Source organism: Anas platyrhynchos, chromosome 8 (genome assembly GCF_047663525.1).
Source record: "Anas platyrhynchos isolate ZD024472 breed Pekin duck chromosome 8, IASCAAS_PekinDuck_T2T, whole genome shotgun sequence".
In the NCBI taxonomy this organism is placed as follows: Eukaryota; Metazoa; Chordata; class Aves; order Anseriformes; family Anatidae; genus Anas; species Anas platyrhynchos.
The window spans coordinates 36,895,701-36,913,252 of record NC_092594.1 but is presented as its reverse complement, the minus strand read 5'-3'; the positions used below and the strand labels follow the sequence as shown (position 1 = coordinate 36,913,252).

The window sequence follows — 17,552 nt, the reverse complement described above, 5'->3', positions numbered from 1 at the left end:
AGGTAACTGACACTACTATGAAAATAGCAGTCATTTATTTTAGAAAGGTTATCTTCCTCCTTTAGAAAGGAGGAAGAGTTTTGCTTGGATTTTTATTTTTTATTTTAAAGCTCTTTCACTTTTTAAGTGTTTTGGTTTGGTTTAATTTATGTACATGGAGGATTGAAGACATTAGTGTCTAGCTTTGAAAAAAACTAAGATTTACAGTCTCAAGCCACAGTCTGCTTCATCCCTAATTTGTTTAAAATATCTAGCCAGGTCCGTGTGTGGTTTTCTGTGCTCATTTTTAGTACAGAATTCTTTTTTGAGAACAGAATGAAATTGTTCTTTTTCTTTCTTCAAGTTTTCCTCTTATTTCTTTGGAGGAAATAGTTGACTGAGAAGACTATGATAAATATCCAACAGGTGTTATTCATCAGTTAAACAAGGACCTTGTTACCATTGAAGTTTCTGGCCAAAATTGGGCTAATTCCAGGAATCGGACCTATATTCATTAAATGTTATTAAAATGAATGGAAAATTATCACTGCCACACCTGTCTTCTTCTCAAGCTGTTTATTAGATCTACTTCAAATACCAGCTTCATTTTTTCTTGAGAGATGCTTGCTATGCTCTAGCAAGCTCCACCATTTATCCTTTAGAAGGTGGATGAAGTACGTATTCAGGATTTGATTGTGCCTATTGTTGAAATCTAAACTGAACTTCTTTCTTACTACTTTCAGTTAACCTGGGCCAAGCATCTTTTGAAGCAATGGCATCGATCATAAACAGACTTCACAAGAACTTGGATGGAAACCAGGACCAGCATGGCAGAAACAGCCTTCTTGCTTCCTATATTTATTATGTTTTCCACCTACCAAATACCTATCCCAACTCGCCATCGCCAGGTAGCTCTTTTTTCATTTTATTTCACATCACAATTTGTTAAAAGCAAGTAGAAAGTGCTTGCTGGCAGGTGCTCCGAGCTCCAATTGCATGTCTGGTTCCCTGCCAAGCCTTTTTATTAACTTTATGGTGCAGTGTTGCCATTTAGAAGATGAGTTTAATTACAGTTAGCCATGTCAGAGATTTAACTATTTGATGGTGTTGAGTGTCACTCGTGAAGGAGCACAAGGTGAAATTATGGCAAAATACTTTTTTTTTTTTTTTTTTTTAGGAATTAGGGATGTTTTTTGTAGAATCATAGAACTATAGAATCACAGAACGGCTTAGGTTGGAAGGGACCTTAAAGATCATCCATTTCCAACCTCCTGCCATGAACAGGATGTTACCCACTAGATCAGGTTGGCCAAGGCCTCATCCAGCCTGGCCTTGAACACCTCCAGGGATGGGGCATCGACAGCTTCTCTGGGTAACCTGTTCCATTGCCTTATTGCCCTCTGAGTGAAGAATTTCCTCCCAACATCTCATGTAAATCTCCGCTTTTTTAGTTTAAAGCCATTCTCCCTTGTCCTGTCATTGTCTGCCTAAGTAAAAATGTTGCTCTCCATCGTTTTTATAAGCCCCATGTAAGTACTGTTTTCTGTGGCAAGTACATAGATGTGGTACACTCTGACCTGTTTTGATTCCCAGTCTCCTTCATTAGTGCTTCTGGACTTGTATCCCATTCCAGCAAAAGCAGACACACTAACAATGGCATCTAAAACACTTGAAAACAGGTGTCTGAGTGCAGGAGGGAAACAAGCTAGTTCCACCTCTGCTGAGAACAAGGGAGAAATCTGTATGGGTGGAGAGACAGTGTGAGTGAAAGGCCAGAAACTAGGCTTTGGAAGGACTCTTGTTCCCAGCATTTGCTTCTCGCCTGCAGTGGAAGATGTCTGAGGAGGGCTGGAAAAGCTGCGTGCTTAAAACTGTGCCCCAGTGGTTCTTCAGTGGTTTTCAGCCTTTAGTCTGGCTAAAGACTTACCTCACACTGGCTGCCTAAAGCCACTGCGATCTTCCTGCTTGCCACAGATCAGTGAATACAATAGGATTTTAATCCCATCACCCTGGTGCTTACTGTGGAGCACCAGGCAGGGGAAGCACGGGGAAGATTTCCTGATGGGCCAGACCTACTGCTTATACACAGGTTTTGTTGTAGCAGGCTGGTGTAAAGCTTACACCAAGGCTGCTGGTGTAACAGAATGTTCTTTTGTTCAACACCGTAGGTCCTGGTGGCCTAGGGGGATCAGTGCACTATGCCACCATGGCTCGATCTGCTGTACGGCCAGCCAGCCTCAACCTGAACCGCTCACGGAGCCTCAGCAACAGCAACCCAGACATATCTGGGACCCCCACCTCGCCTGATGATGAAGTTCGCTCCATCATTGGCAGTAAGGTATGAATGCACTGCTGCAGGTTTTAGGGGGCCTTCAGCATCTTTTATTAAGTATCTAAAGAAATAACGGGGATGTTTTTATGTGTTTTCCTATGAAAAAGAAAAAAGAGCCTTTTCAGGCTCTTTCTGGTGGTTGCTGGTAGCATACCTGACACTCCACTCCCTAAAAATTGTTGCTGATCTCTCTGACATTATAGACATCCTGCCAGTGTTAGTTCCACGAGCATGGTAGTCAGGCCAAGAGTCCTTCTGGACTTGCCTCTCCAAGACTAGTAAGAACAGAAAGGTTTTACTACCTCAGTTTTCATGTGGCCAGCACCTGTATCCTCTGACCAGTTGTAATGTCTCCCCAAACTTTGCATCCCCTACTTTGCCACTCTTTGACCCTTCTTACCTCCCAAACCCAAATTCTCTTCTCCTCTGTGTTCAGCACTAACGGCTGCTCAAACGCTTTCTGTACTTACCTATGTCTGGAGCAGGTACCTTGCACACAGCAGGAATATTTCATGGCCAGAGATATTTTGGATGGTTAGTAATTGAGCCATAGTCTGGCCAGCTGAGCTGCAGAGTGAATTTATGGTGTGCTAACCTGAGCACCCACGATGACTCCCCACACCTTTAGTACTTGCTAAAAGTGGCTTTCCAGTGAATGGTGGCAAATTAATGCAGAGCATCTGGTGTGGTCTTACTCCAGGTCTTAGGTTCTCAGGGTGTACATACACGTGTTTATGGCATGTTTGGGCCTAGATTCATACTGCTCAGCCTCAGGTACATTGTCTGTTTTGGAAGCGTGGTTGTCCCTTGTAGTCAACAGAGAGAAAAAAGCTCCTTGACAGACAATTTATATCACACAAGATAGGAATCACGTGCAGAAGTGCCTGTCCCCCTCTGGTGACTTCAATTATTTAGGGCTGCTACAGTCCCAATTTAAGCACTTCAGTTTTCACCTAAAATAGGTGATATGAGCCAGGCCAAGCCTGAGAGGAGTGTCTTTGTTCAGTTTGGGTTCTTTTCTTCATCCCTAAACTGTGACGATTTACCCAAGTTGAGACGCTTTCCCACCTGTGTTTCTTGACTCTTTCCAGTATAGATGAATTTCTGAGCCCTTTTAGAGAGCTATTACGTTTGATCCTGTGGCAAAATCCGTGAAGGTTTGTTAATAAAGCCATCAACCCAACCAGGCAGGCTTGACAGCAGACCTGGGTTGTATAAAAACAAGAAAAACAGCATGAGAAAGAGACTGCTAATTTTAAATGAATAATAATGTGATTTCCTGACCAAATAGGAGGCTGAAGAAGTGTGGGTAGGCAAACCATTATTTCTTACATCAAAGTTTGGACTGAAAGTCTTAAAATATTTTAAAGACCACTTCAGGATCTTGCTAATTAAACAACTGTGACCTTTTGTGAAATGCCATAGGCACTAATGTGCATATGGAATTTACACAGGGTATCAGAAGCTTAATATGTGCTGGCTTAGTGAATAATGTCACAGTACAAAATTAAGAGAGATTTTCTTCTAGAGGTAGTCCAAGCTTTAAAAATACTAATGTGTCCATAATTGCTAATGGGAAAGTTTTCTTCAGGATAGCCAGATAGTGTCAGAAATTAAGCTCAGTCTGACTTATACAAAATTTTGGTTAAATGTAATTATTTCTGTTAATGTCAATAAAAACATGAGATACTTCTTGAGGTGCTGAAAAGTGTATAAGGGTGCAAAAATTCCTATTCTGTTTTTCCAAGCAATGATTTAAGTACCTATATCCAAATTAGGAACTTGCACTTCAAAATGAATCTATGTGGGAGTCTTTCTGCTTTTAGAAAGGACAAAAAACGTTTGATAGAAGTTTTTGGAGTCCAGTCTTGTGTTGTTTTTTACTGAAATACAAGGTATTTGATAGTTTTGGTAAACTTGCTGTAAATCTCACTCACATCGGCATCATATTTAATTGGGAAAATTCAAATAGTCATCCCATTTACAGGATTTAGAAGATTTTGGTGTATTTGCATAATAGAGGAGGTTTAGGTTTAGGCGTAATAGGTTTAGGTCTTGTCACTTATTTTGCCTTCATTTGTGAATTGAAGCCATGTAAATTTTATTCCCTACTAAAGTGAATTTATTGAGTGTCTAAGAAGACCTATGATGAGATTTTACGCTTAGAGAGTTCCTGAAATGTTGGGGATGTGCTGGTAAGAAACAAAAGATTGTGGAGTTCCATTGCTCTGATTTCACAGATGTGTGTTATGTACTTGCACAGATCCAGGTGTAACCCCAGAAATAGGACAGAATTTAACAGGAGTTTGGGGCACTTTGCCAAGCAAAAAGAAGGCCTTGTACTCTCTTATTTTCCAGAGAGGGAAGAAATCAGGGGGGATCTTTCAGACATTTACAAAATCTGCTTCTGTAACCATTATATGTGGCTATTCTCAGAACCAATAGGATGTTGTGATTAGAAAATGTGAACAGAAATGTGTGTGATAAAGGTATTAGCAGAATTAGACCTGGTTTGACAAAACACGAGCTTAGTTCAACATTTTGCAAATTTTTTTTTACTTTAATTCCTGGTGAGCAAAATAAAGCATGTCTATGGGCCTGAGCAGGACAGAGAGGTTTGATTTCTCTTTTCCAGTAAGTAGTTGAGATTAAAGCACTCTCCTTCTGTGTGTTCAGTACATTTCTATCAGGAACCTTAAGCAAAATTACAGCATTACAAAATTACATCTCTGCAAAGAAGTGGGCTGCATCTTTGCTTCATATATTGGGAAAAGGCCTAGGCTGTCACAGAAAGTAGGATAAAAGCTCTCTCAGATGAGGGTTGGAAACAATGTGTGGGATTTTTAAGGAATGGCTATTGCATTGCACAGCTGCCTCTGATAGAGCTGGATCCTGAGACCCGGGTACCCGCTGTATCCCACTGAATGGTCTTGACTGGGGAGCAGCCTGGTGTCAAACATTAATTTAATTCTCAGTTTCCTTCTTTCTGAGTGTCTTGAGAGGAGGGAGCCACAGTAATTTTGCACACATGGAAACACTGCACGAGTAGAATTTGGAGTACAAACGAGATCAAGCTTTAAAAAAAAAAAAAAGATTTTTCAAATATTTTGTTTGGTGAAGCAGGCTGGTTCCAGAAAAGGTATGTCCTCTTTCCTCTGTCTGCCCCAGTGCCCAGAGAAAATGGCCAAATGTCCATGTGAAATCTTGTTCATAGGGTTGCTCTACAAACACTGCAGGATTTTTAGTCCATGAATAGGAAACCCTGTGAGAGCTGGCAGTGTTTTCAAAGTTTCTCAGTGTTTCCATAGACTTTGTAGAGCTTATAGTGTGTGGGCTAGCAAGTAGTCTACCTTAAAAAAAGATCTGAGAAAAATCTGAGAAATCTGGACAGTTTTTTAATGTCAACAATTCCAGATAGGACAGGCTGGGCCAGAGCTGTTGGCAGTATTAATGTGTGGTGAATGTGTGATGAGACAAAAATAATCCTCTGGGCTAAAATGTCTCAAGAAATTCCTGAGAATTCAAGCAATGTTAACAATTCTAATTGGTGATATGTTTGCAATGTACCCAGTTTGATTGCTTTTAAGGACTACAATTTGACTACTGTATGGCATGCAACATGTAATATTTCTTTCCTTTCCCAACTGCTTTCTATTACATGCTCAGGGTTTAGACCGCTCCAATTCCTGGGTAAACACTGGTGGTCCAAAAGCAGCCCCATGGGGATCCAACCCCAGCCCAAGTGCAGAGTCAACACAGGTGGTGTCTTCAGTAGAGGTTTTTCTGGCTTTGTTTTCCCTGATGTTTCCCTGTAGAATATCTTCTTTTCAGTATATACTCTGAATTTGGTGGTTTGCTTTTTTTTTTTTCTCCTTTTTTTAATATTCCTTGAAAACTTCTTTGTGAGTTTTGTTTTATGAATTAGCATCTTCTCCCCCACCACCTCACTACACTGCATGAAAATCCTCAAAACGCGTGATTGTGTCCCCTCCTTTCATTTCAGTGGTTGCTGGTCTGTGAAATGTAAATGCTGTGACTGCTTTTCTTTTCTTTTTACCTTCTCTGTTTCTCGTTAACATTAGTTTCAGCTTCAGATGGAGCACATTTCTAAATGGGAACATCAATCACAGCTTCATAGTTTTGTCCATGTTTGCCATTCCTCTCAACGTTGTGAACCATCTTTGCCATTTTCATCAAGCATTTAGTGTTCATAGTCACCTAGTCATGACTGTTTGAGTGGAATATTGTTAAACAAAAATTGATACACATGTGAAATTCTCTCTTGAAAGATGTAAATTTAAGTGCTGGAACCAGTGACTTGCTAGGTCCAATTTTATCTGTTCTGTGTTGCAAAGTATGAAAACTTTATAGCAGCTTCAGTCCAAAGACTTTAACTTATTCAGTCCCCATTGCCTGCTGCTTTCCACTGCATGGTTGCCTCGAACATACCTCTCAACTGTACTTGCTTTCAAGTTTACCAGTCTTCCAGAAATATTTAGACTGAGTTCATTTGCACTCACGGCAAATTATTTCCACGAGACATGGAGAGAACCTGAGTAATTTTCTGATTCTCTGTGCCAGTAGCAGCGTCGCCGTGGGGGGTGCATCCCCACGTGCTTGGTCTCTGGTAGAGTGAGAGGTATGGCACTGAAATTACGAGTATTACTTCCTTGACATATGCATGTTGATAAAATAGAATGATGAAAAGGTTTCATGCTTTGCAGCATTAAGTGTCTTTGTGCATAAGAACATGCAGTTATTTGAATAGCCTATATGTCAATAAAAAGTACTGTCATTTTGTTTAAACCAGATCTGTAAATGAGTAAGTCTTTGAGAATGCATAAAAAGGTGTAAAGACAGTAAAAGCCTACAGTTGGAACAGTATTTTTGTAAACGTACATTGTCCTTGAGCTGCAAAACACATCCACAGCAAACTTTAATGTCCTGTCATCATTCATTCATCTCCACTCCGTAGGCTACGGATCGAAGTTGTAATCGTATGTCTTCGCACACTGAGACGTCAAGTTTCTTACAAACATTAACAGGACGATTACCAACTAAAAAGGTAGATTTCAGTGAAGACAATTGATATTGTGGGGCAGGGAGGTCAAGTCATTCTGAAAACATGATGCAATCTATTCTTTTATTTATAGCCTGATCCTTTCCGAGGTCATTAGGAACTGCTGTTGCTTAGCACCTCCGAATGTCCAGGCTGTAGCGAATATGAAGTATTCTGACAGAGCTGAATTGGGAAAATTAAAATGAGCAGGAGTAGCTTGTCTGATTTAATGTCCATACTGTTTGGAGCCAAAGTATTTCTGGCTTTCAAAAAATCTGAATAGCACTGTCTAGACATGTAAATGATACATCCTGCAAAATTACAGTGCATTAGATGGTTAGCATTGCAAGTGTATGCTCAACTCCGTTGTATAGGTGTTAATCCAAAGTGACTCCAGAAAGAGAAGGGGAGTTACTTGGGAAGTGCACTCCCTTAAAGGAGATGAGATCCTATTAAACAAGTCAGAAAGACAAAATGCCTGACTTTTTGTGTAATGACAATGTGATCACTGACAGTGTCCAGTCTGTGGATTGGTCCTCCCAAGAAAAGAAATCAAAAAGCTGGTTCTTAGTGCCATGTTTCTTTCTTACTGTTTTAAGGCCTTCTCATAGTAAATATACATCTTTGTACAAATTGCTTTATATGTCCACTTTTTACTCCCTTTTCCTGCAAAAATCAGACCAGGCAGAAAGGTAGACTTTTAAAATGAACTAATTTGAGCACCAAACTTTTTTTTTTGGGTGGGTGGAAAAATTCTTTTGACACTTGAAATTCGATTTCGGAGCAAGCTGCTGTGAACCGTTTCTCACATCACATATCATGACATCATCCTTCATTGTTAGTTGGGGATTTCTTTAAGGGATGCTGCCACTGCCGTCATGTTCTCAGTTATTATTTTGCTTAACCTCATTGTTTGCCATACTTCCCATGGATCGTGCTACCATTTCTCATGCGGACTGTTTTGTGAGCTGATGGTGAGGCTCAGACTAACTCTGGATTTGCATCTGTGTAGCTTTTTCACGAAGAGCTGGCCTTACAGTGGGTTGTGTGCAGTGGGAGCGTGCGGGAGGCAGCGCTGCAGCAGGCCTGGTTCTTCTTCGAGCTGATGGTGAGCAAACTGGAAACACTTTGCTTATTGTCTTAAAATCCGTAGTTCAAAACACAAGCAGCAACAATTGAGCTTCCCTCCTTCATTTCTGCAAGTGACTCCACTGTAATTTATATTCCTATAGGTGAAGAGCATGGTGCATCATTTGTATTTTGCTGACAAACTGGAGGGTTCGCGAAAGCATCGTTTTCCTGAGCGTTTCATGGATGATGTAAATGCTTTGGTCAGCACAATTGCCGGTGATATAGTCTCTCGGTTTCAGAAGGTAATGGCAAACAATTAAAGTGAGCGCAGGTCAGAGCTTAGGCACCAGACCTCCTGCATATTGCTTGGTGGTGCCTAGACCAGCAATTGTCATTTGAACACATGATATTACCATACTACTGCTCAGTGTGCTCTTTGTCATTTTCTTTCCTATTTTTTTTCCTTTTCTCTAGGACACAGAAATGGTTGAAAGGCTCAATACCAGTCTTGCATTTTTCCTCAACGACCTATTGTCTATCATGGACAGAGGATTTGTTTTTAGTCTTATTAAGACCTGCTACAAACAGGTGAATGCAGATAAGTATTATGACTCAGCTGAGAACTGTAGCATAGCCTATTATTCTAACTTTCCTTGGACAGTGAAGTATGAAGACGTATATTTTCTATTCAGGTCTCTAGAGCAAGCAGGCATTCCTGGTGGTTTGGAGTTTACACCCCTCTGATTACACTCTTACATGTGAATTAAGCGTAACTCCCTTGGGTCAATGGATGTGCAGCGCAAAGGAGGAATTATTCCCTCTGCTCATCATGTTCAGAGTAACTGAACCAAAATTTAGTAGGAGGTTTTGTTAGGGAGCTCAGGCTACCATGTTTTTTTTCAATGGGCCTGTCAAGCTTAATCAGTAGCAGCACAAAGAAGTGATGTGGATGTAATCATTTAATGATATCAAGTTCTTTAGTTCTTGCTTTGGAAGTGGTTTTTGGGAGCAGTGATGGGACTGGGGAGCTGGGGCTGCACTTATACTCTGTTTTGGTGCTGACTGCAGTCTTATGGGTTAAACTTGCCAGGTGTCAGCAAAGCTCTATAACATACCGAACCCAAGTAACCTGGTATCTTTGAGGCTGGACTTCCTTCGCATCGTTTGCAGCCATGAACACTACGTGACCTTGAACTTACCCTGCAGCTTGCTCACACCACCTGCGTCTCCATCACCATCTGTGTCTTCAGCAACGTCTCAGGTACCCTTGTGACAGGGATCCTTTGTGAAGATGCAAGTTGAGCTCTGTTCTGAGGCTTAAATCATAGGAGGCAGATGTATCACCTGCATTTTCAGTCTCTGGCTGCTAGTATTGGAAATGTTTATTTAGAAATTACCTTCATTCAAGACAGAACAGGTGAACAGCTAAGTGCACAAACACAACTCTCACTTGAAAGGCCCCATTGCCAATGACATGCTGGGGAAAGGTTGCGTTGGAGGATGTGAGTTATGTGTGGAACAGGCTCAGGAAACCGTACAAGAGTTGCTGGCAGTCTGGGTGATGTGGCTTTGGATACAGCAATCTTGGTTTTACTTCTTACTGCAACATCTTGAACCTATATGTGGGTTTCAGCAGTAAAAGCTGGAATTGTCTCTGACATTGAAACTTTAAATGTTGGAGGCAAGTGTTAACAGTTTTTCCTGCCATGTAGATTTTGACTTATTTGGTCTTATAATGTAAAAAAATAAAAGGCATAGCCGTATTCCTGTAGTGTCCAAACATCCTTCTGTTCCTAGGTACATAGCCCCCTTCCATATTATGCATGAATGTAAATGAGCTATTAAAAAAACTTTGTGTAATGTCACCCTTTTCTTAGAAAACAAGGGGCTGGCTTTCTGTGCACTGTAGTAATTTGAATTAACAAGTATGTCATTCAATCGGATTAATTAGTTGAAAAAATTAAGTAAACTAAATCAAATTAAAGTGTTCTTAAGCCTGAATAAAAGCATCCATACCTGACTTAAAAGTTTAACTAATCCACTTTTAAAGGTTATTTGGCTTAACTTCCTTAAGGCTTGCCCTGTAGGTGAGAAGGCAATAATGACAAACAGAATTAAGAGGAGAGCTAGTAAGCTTGGATGTAGTATAAGTAGATGTGCCCAGATCCAAATAAAAAGGAAGTGAAAAGGTAGCTTACATGGGATTGTCTTTAATTCTGAAAACTGCTTCTGATGTGTTTTGCAGACTTTATCTCTCTGTGTTCTAAGAGGTCTTATTATGCAACTTCTGAAACTTGATTTTTTTCCACAGAGTTCTGGGTTCTCCACAAATGTCCAAGACCAGAAGATTGCAAACATGTTTGAATTGTCCGTGCCTTTCCGCCAGCAGCACTACTTGGCTGGGCTTGTGTTAACAGAACTGGCTGTCATTTTAGATCCTGATGCAGAAGGGTAAATCTTTACAACTTTTCTCTCCCAAGAGTTTTCTGTAATTCCAAGTAAATGGTGGATAACAACCAAGTTCTGGCCTGGCCAGAATTGATTTATATTTGTGAGCTGAGAAGGTGAGAAACCTATTCTTTAACTCTGAGAATCTTCTTTCTCCACGCCCCTTGTATTTTTTTACTTCCTTATCACTGATGCTGTAAACATGATTCCAATCACGTTTTTCCAGCTAAGAAAAAGGCAAAGAGGTTCCTACTGGAGCCCCCAGCTGGCCACAGGGGCACCTCTGGAGCTCTAAGAGGAAAACAGCTATTCTCAATTGTAAAAAAAAAGATAATTCTCAACATGTAGGAAGTCTCTGGTGCTGGTGGTTTTAAATGTTGTAATGCATTTCGCCTGTGGCCCTCCCAGCTCTGTATAAACATAAATTATGCATCAGTGAGAGCCCTGTGGGTTACATAAATAGATGAATAGAGTCAAGCACGCAGAGTTTGTCAGTGACTTGCCTGGGTTGTGCAGCAAATAATTTTCTGAAGTAGGAGTGTAGCCTGTAGTCCTGTCAGCCAGTCTGTTACTTGTGTTATTTAGGGTTGTATTCTGCCTTACTGCTTTAAAATGGATTTCAATGGAAATTATTGATTGCTTCTGCAGTCCTAAGTTCTCTCACAGACATTTTCTCAAGGTGGACCCAGAAATTATCAGCAGAGTCGACAAATACTGATAATTCATGGGTAATTCTGCCCCTTTACAAAGCAGTGTCAGGAGTTAAACATTAATTCTGTTTTCTGTTGGAGAAGAAAGTGATGCCATAAATGAGAATATTTTCTTGTATATGTACATAGCACACTGTACTCCCGTTTGTTTGGTCTGAGTTGGAAAAAACACTAAATCTTTACCCATACACCATCTGCAGAAATCCTTTTTGTAGCATAGGAACATCTTGCTCCCTGGTTAGAAATCAGGTCCTGTCTCTGTTCATATTTGCTCACTCTTCACAAACTTCCTGTTCTCACATACCCGCTTCTTGAGCTCTCTCATCTTGATATTCTAAACCCTTAGCTTGGACACGGATGGTAATCTTTGCCCAGCAGCACAAAGGAGCTGTCAGTATCATCTTGGTCATCTCCCCTGGGGAGACAGCTCTTGTCGTGAACTCTGTGTAGACAGAAAAAGTCCACTGATAGTGGTTCAGCTCTGGAGATCTTGCCCAAAGCTCCTGAATTTTGGTGAAGATGTGTCTGTTACAATCTACTCTTCCCATGTCTGCGAAGAGTTTTAATGGCCCGATAGGATCATTATCAGATTATTAGTAAAGGATGTAGACATGCTTGCCATTAAAATGTTTTGGTCACCCTTGGAAAAAGCTCACAGTGGTTCTCAGTTGCATTATCCTGCAGCAGGAATGGAAAAGGATGTCCATCTAGTTGCTTATTGTATTAGAGCTTTGCCTTTGGTCTTGATAAGTGGTGCAGAGCCTTACATTTATTCTCTCTTTGCTCTTTTTTGTTCCATTAGCAAAATATGTTACATTTTAGCTCACCCATTTTACTAGAGCCCCTTGGATTCCCTTGGACAGAAAAGCCTGCAGTGTCATTTTGCCTAAAGGTGATGCTTTCGTGAGACCCCTCTGTGCTAGGTGTTGTGCAAAAAGAAAACATAATTACAGTCCTACTCAGAGCACTTGCAGTCTAAAAGATGAGCCAGCATGTGGATGTGACAAAGCAGCTGAACTTGACAGGTGCAGAAGTGGAAAACAGAGAGTGAGGTCAGGCAGCTAGAGCCTGAGGAGATTTTCTCTGCAATCAGTGCTGTGATGCTTTGATTATTCGAGCATAATAATAATTATTGCTCCTTTCATAGCGCCAACGTTGCCCATAATGAGCAACGTTACAGGTCAGAAGTGGGAAAATCAAAATTTGGCCCTCAGTATTCACTGACAAAAGTCGTTTTTCTAGAAGTGTGTGTTGTTGACCCAAATTCATGCCAGGGCTGAGAAGTCAGAGGGGCCGGCTGGAAGGCGGCAAGGTCAATTCATTGCATTATCAGCCAGAGAGATTAGCAGGTCACATTTCCTCCCTGATACAGATCAATCTATTGCAGTACCTGTTCCGTTCAGGAAAAGGGGGAAAATATCCACGTAGCCCTAGGTTTTAATGACATTGCCTTGTCTGAACGTGTTTTCCCTTTACGTAGCTCCATGGCGTGCAGGATAGCTTCCTTGCAACTGTTTACACGTGGTCTAGGTGCCATTCCTTCAGAATAACACAAAGACTTTGCTTTAACCTTAATTTGAAGGAGTCAGTCTGTTAAATAAGCATCTCCTTCCTAGTTGTTTAGGATCTCATTGGTAATGCAAACAAGCAATTGTAGGAATTATCTCAGCTTGATTAAAAAAACAACACAGAAGCGTAGATGCAACTAGCTAATGTCCTCCTAACCTCTACTGATGTCTTTATAATCATTTTAACCCCCAGACAACCCAGTCAGAATCTCTCATCTTTTTTAACCAGAACTCAACTCTACTTTTCAGGTAAAGTGGATACTGCCTGAAATTCGGCCCTTGTTTTAATACCTCAGGTTTGAACACTGAAGCTTATGTTTTGCTACTGCATAATGAATGAGCTTCCTTGGCTGCTTCATGCATGGGGTAGAGTTGTCTTCCTGGGCTGGTTTGCCTCCAGAAGCAAATAGCCGTAGAGACACACGCTATTTGCTCTGGGAGAGTTTTGCCTCTGCGTGGTGGCTGAGGGGATTGGAAGGAGCAGAGCGAATTCTTGAGAGATTCAGAGGAGTTTGTGTTCACAAGCCATGAGCACCAAGTGGGCTCACGCAAGGTGTCCTGTAAAGTGGTGCTGGGGCTCTGCCGTGATTTGCATCTTAATAATAGGGAAGACCACTTCTTGCTGTTTTTTTCCTTCTACCCCTCCATTTCTTTGACATCTCTAATTCAGAGTTACTGATCTGTAGTCTACTGTTTTGGCTGAATAATTGCATGGGGGTTCAGGGAACTGAGGCAGAAACTTACTGATCATTTGATAAAAGCAATGTTCTGTCTTAGGAGGGCTTTTCTCTGTAAATAGTGTTAAATAGAAACAAAAAAAAGAACACTACAAATAGTTTCATTAAACCCCCTGTCCTCTCAAGTTTCTCTCCCTGTCTTCTCTACTCTCCAGGTTCTCCTAACATTCTCCAGTTGATTCAGTCCTTCAACATAGCAGAAGCTGGGGCTTTGTTTTTTTTATGGAAGATATGAGTGTTGGCATTATATTGCGTGTGCACCTCAGCAAGATATTTTTGTACATTTTATGTGGCATGGGCAAAAGCCAGCCATTTGTAAAATCCAGGGGAGATCAAAGAATACGCGTAATGGTGGTTTAAGTGAAGTTAAAAATAAAAAAGGGGATTTTTTTTTTCTTTTTTTGAAACCTCTCAGTTACAAAGTATAGTTTGCTTTGAAGGTATTAACTAATCTGTGTGACCCAACTCTCTTTTAACAGTTTATTTGGATTGCATAAGAAGGTCATCAATATGGTACACAATTTACTGTCCAGTCACGACTCGGATCCGCGGTACGCTGACCCGCAGGTAAAGGCCCGGGTTGCAATGCTGTACCTACCTCTGATTGGCGTGATCATGGAAACCGTGCCTCAGCTCTATGACTTTACAGGTATTTTACATTCTGTGCCTTGAATATTCATCTGCTCGCAAGATTTGAGTGTTGTCTTTTTTTTTTTTCTAAAATTGAACAACAAATCCCTTTGCTGTTGGGTGAGTTTGTTTATATTTCTGAAGTATTCAGAACTTTGACATGTCTTTGAAACCACACTTGCAAAATATATCCAACAATATATCCAAGTTCAACAACTGCACACTCAAAAGCTGCATTTGCCTACTTGTTTGCATGAATTAAAAAACTAGCAGTGCATTTTAGTTGCCATCTGGCTGTTGTCTGTATGTGCCCAGCCAGCCTCCCTGCTCTGACCTGCTTAAAATATCATCACATCTACTGTACAAGTCTCAGAAAAATTGCAGAGGATGAGCAGACTGTGCTCTATCAGCAGCTTGTTTCAGGTGTGCTTTGCACAGTGTCCTGCAGGACCCCAGAGGTGGGATGCATCAGTTCAGGGCAAGGGAGTCTGATCTAGAGGAATTTCAAATTGGGAGTCATCGCTGTCCCTTGAGTTTGATGACACAGTAAAGCTCCAAGTAAGGATTTGGAGTGGAGTATTCAAAGTTGTAAAAGGTCTGTTTTCAGAAGGGTTCTAGATACTGAAGTTGTGTAGGTTGCATTTGAAGATGGTTATTTTCTTTGCTTTGCATATTCTCATATAATAGTCAGTCCTGTATACCTGCAGGACCCTGTCTGTGAGTGTGATGATTTTCAGTTTGCATTCAGATAGTTCAATGAAACGAGTGCTGGGGAGAGACACTTAGAATTTGGGGATTAACTGGGATGCACGTGTTTCTTGGCAGAGAGTCACAACCAGCGAGGGAGGCCAAGCTGCGTCGCTGTTGATGATTATGAAAGCGAGGGTGGCAGCATGATAAGCCAGACAGTTGCCATGGCCATCGCAGGAACATCGGTCCATCAGCTCGCCCGGCCCAGCAGTATTATACTCTCCTCATCGGTACAAAGCTATCCTACCTATTCCTTGACCCTCAGCCTATGTCAACAAGCAAATATTTACACATGCATGCCCTGTAGGGCTGATCAGTGAGCGGTAGGGACTCCTATCAGTTTGTAGATTTGGGTGTCACACAGGGAGGCAGAGGGTGAAAGACAAGTGGGAACAAATCACGTTTGCATGTTGCTGTGCCCTTCTCATAGGGGGTATAATTAAACGCCAAGCAGGGATAAAAATCAACAAACGTCAGAAAATGGAAGCATTTTCTGATAAAGATTCTCTTTTTCTGGGACAATCTGATAAAAGCTCCACAAAGTGCAATGGCCAATTATAAGCTCTAAGTGAAAGATATAAGTCCCACCTAGTTGAAGACATAAATGGCCTATTTTAACCCATAAATGGGCTGTTCTCTGCACAGGGGAGGGAATCCCACAGATTCTGGTAGCAGGCAGGTCCTTCCATTTCTTTACTCCTGCCTCAGGACCCCATTTTGCTGTTACATGCACTCAGAGTGAAATACTGTTCTGGATGAGACCCAAGTACACACATGAGAAAATGAGCGGAGCCCCTCTGCCTACCTGTTAACCTGCTGCATGTTATTAAAGGCATCTGGAAGGAAGTGGGTCTTTGCTGGCTGAACAGAAAGTCATCCCTATAACATGATGAGTTTGCTTCAGACATATTGTGGCAGCTTCAGTCCTGAGGTTTGTGTGTCTGTGGGCTCCACTAAGCTGTTAGGTTGAGAAGGAGAAATGTGTATCTCCTAATTGTTAATAAGAAACATCTATTTCCTATCTGGTAATTATTTAGGCCAGAGTGGCAGCTTGTGAAGATCCTTTTAGTGAGGATTCAAGTGTTTGGACATGAAATCCAGTGTGGCAAATGTCTTGACTTGTCTGTTTCAGAGTGGCAGGCAGCACTCCACCTTCTCAACAGAGTCCAGCCGCAGCCTTCTGATCTGTCTCCTGTGGGTGCTCAAGAACGCCGATGAAAGTGTCTTACAGAAGTGGTTCACAGACCTGTCAGTATTGCAGCTCAATCGCCTCCTGGATTTGCTTTACCTTTGTGTATCCTGCTTTGAGTACAAGGTACTGCTATTTAAACCTTCTCAAGTTCCTTCTAAAGCTTGCAGGGGAATTTTACACGCTACTCCTTTGCACAATTCCAGAAAGGCATTTCCTGCTCTCCCCAAAGTATTTCCTGTAATCTAAATCCCAAGGCTAAGCATTTCTCTGTGCAACCTCTAGCCTTCTTCCACGTTCACTTTTCAGCCATGTAAGCGTGTCTGTCTCCTTCCATTTCTTAGGCAGTTTCTGCTGCTTGCTGCTCATGTGGGAACTGCTGCAGGGAAAGGGGATAGCTCTTGGCCATTTTGCTTGCTCCGTTGATGAGAGCTTCCTGTAGTGATGCTGGAGACTGAGTAGAATATCTAGCTAGCAACTAAATCCGTGTTCCTTTGGTGTATGTCTTCAGACAGGAAAGATATTTTGAGATGTTATGCTTAGAAAATAACCCAGCTTAAAAGACTCTTCCCTCATTGTCATTTGAAACTTACAGGGCAAGAAAGTGTTTGAAAGAATGAACAGTTTGACATTCAAAAAGTCAAAAGACATGAGGGCCAAACTTGAAGAAGCTATTTTGGGAAGCATAGGGGCAAGGCAGGAAATGGTCCGAAGAAGCAGAGGACAGCTAGGTAAGTAAAGACGTCTTCTGTGCTCTACCCATTTTCCAAAAGCCACTACTCCCATCCCCAGTGATTACTTGCATATGTCTGTGGTGTGGGATACTACCCATCAATATCTGCGAAGAGGCCCTTAGAAAATGCCATTTCTAGTTTGAAGCATCCTTCACTGGGTCTGCAAAATCTCTGCTCATTTCTTGAGTTCAATCTACAGACAGCTGTTACTTGATTGCTTTGGTGTATGCGTGATCATGCCTCATTTATGGGATGCCACCTTCTAGTATGTCCTGTGCAGGGATCAGAGCGGAAGACAAAACTCTCTGATCCATCCGAAAACATCTGGATATTTGTACTAAGTTA

The 17,552-nt window shown here is 41.4% G+C and overlaps 1 protein-coding gene across 16 annotated transcripts in view; it reads left to right on the top strand.

Annotated features, from left to right (window-relative positions):
* DOCK7 (dedicator of cytokinesis 7) overlaps positions 1-17,552 on the top strand; it is a 97,624-nt gene that overhangs the window by 57,686 nt on the left and 22,386 nt on the right. For 9 of the 16 annotated variants that reach the window (XR_011810839.1, XM_072041437.1, XM_072041436.1 and 6 more), the window contains exons 21-33: positions 723-887; positions 2,148-2,317; positions 5,978-6,070; positions 7,287-7,376; positions 8,383-8,478; positions 8,603-8,743; positions 8,916-9,029; positions 9,532-9,702; positions 10,753-10,892; positions 14,384-14,553; positions 15,360-15,514; positions 16,417-16,599; positions 17,069-17,204. Coding sequence is in view for 15 of the 16 variants with exons in the window: in XM_072041437.1 (XP_071897538.1) it covers positions 723-887; positions 2,148-2,317; positions 5,978-6,070; positions 7,287-7,376; positions 8,383-8,478; positions 8,603-8,743; positions 8,916-9,029; positions 9,532-9,702; positions 10,753-10,892; positions 14,384-14,553; positions 15,360-15,514; positions 16,417-16,599; positions 17,069-17,204 (1,824 nt within the window). In the remaining variant the exon portion in view is untranslated. The remainder of the gene's footprint in view (positions 1-722; positions 888-2,147; positions 2,318-5,977; positions 6,071-7,286; positions 7,377-8,382; positions 8,479-8,602; positions 8,744-8,915; positions 9,030-9,531; positions 9,703-10,752; positions 10,893-14,383; positions 14,554-15,359; positions 15,515-16,416; positions 16,600-17,068; positions 17,205-17,552) is intronic. The other 7 variants (XM_072041441.1, XM_072041440.1, XM_072041439.1 and 4 more) reach the window with 2 other exon arrangements.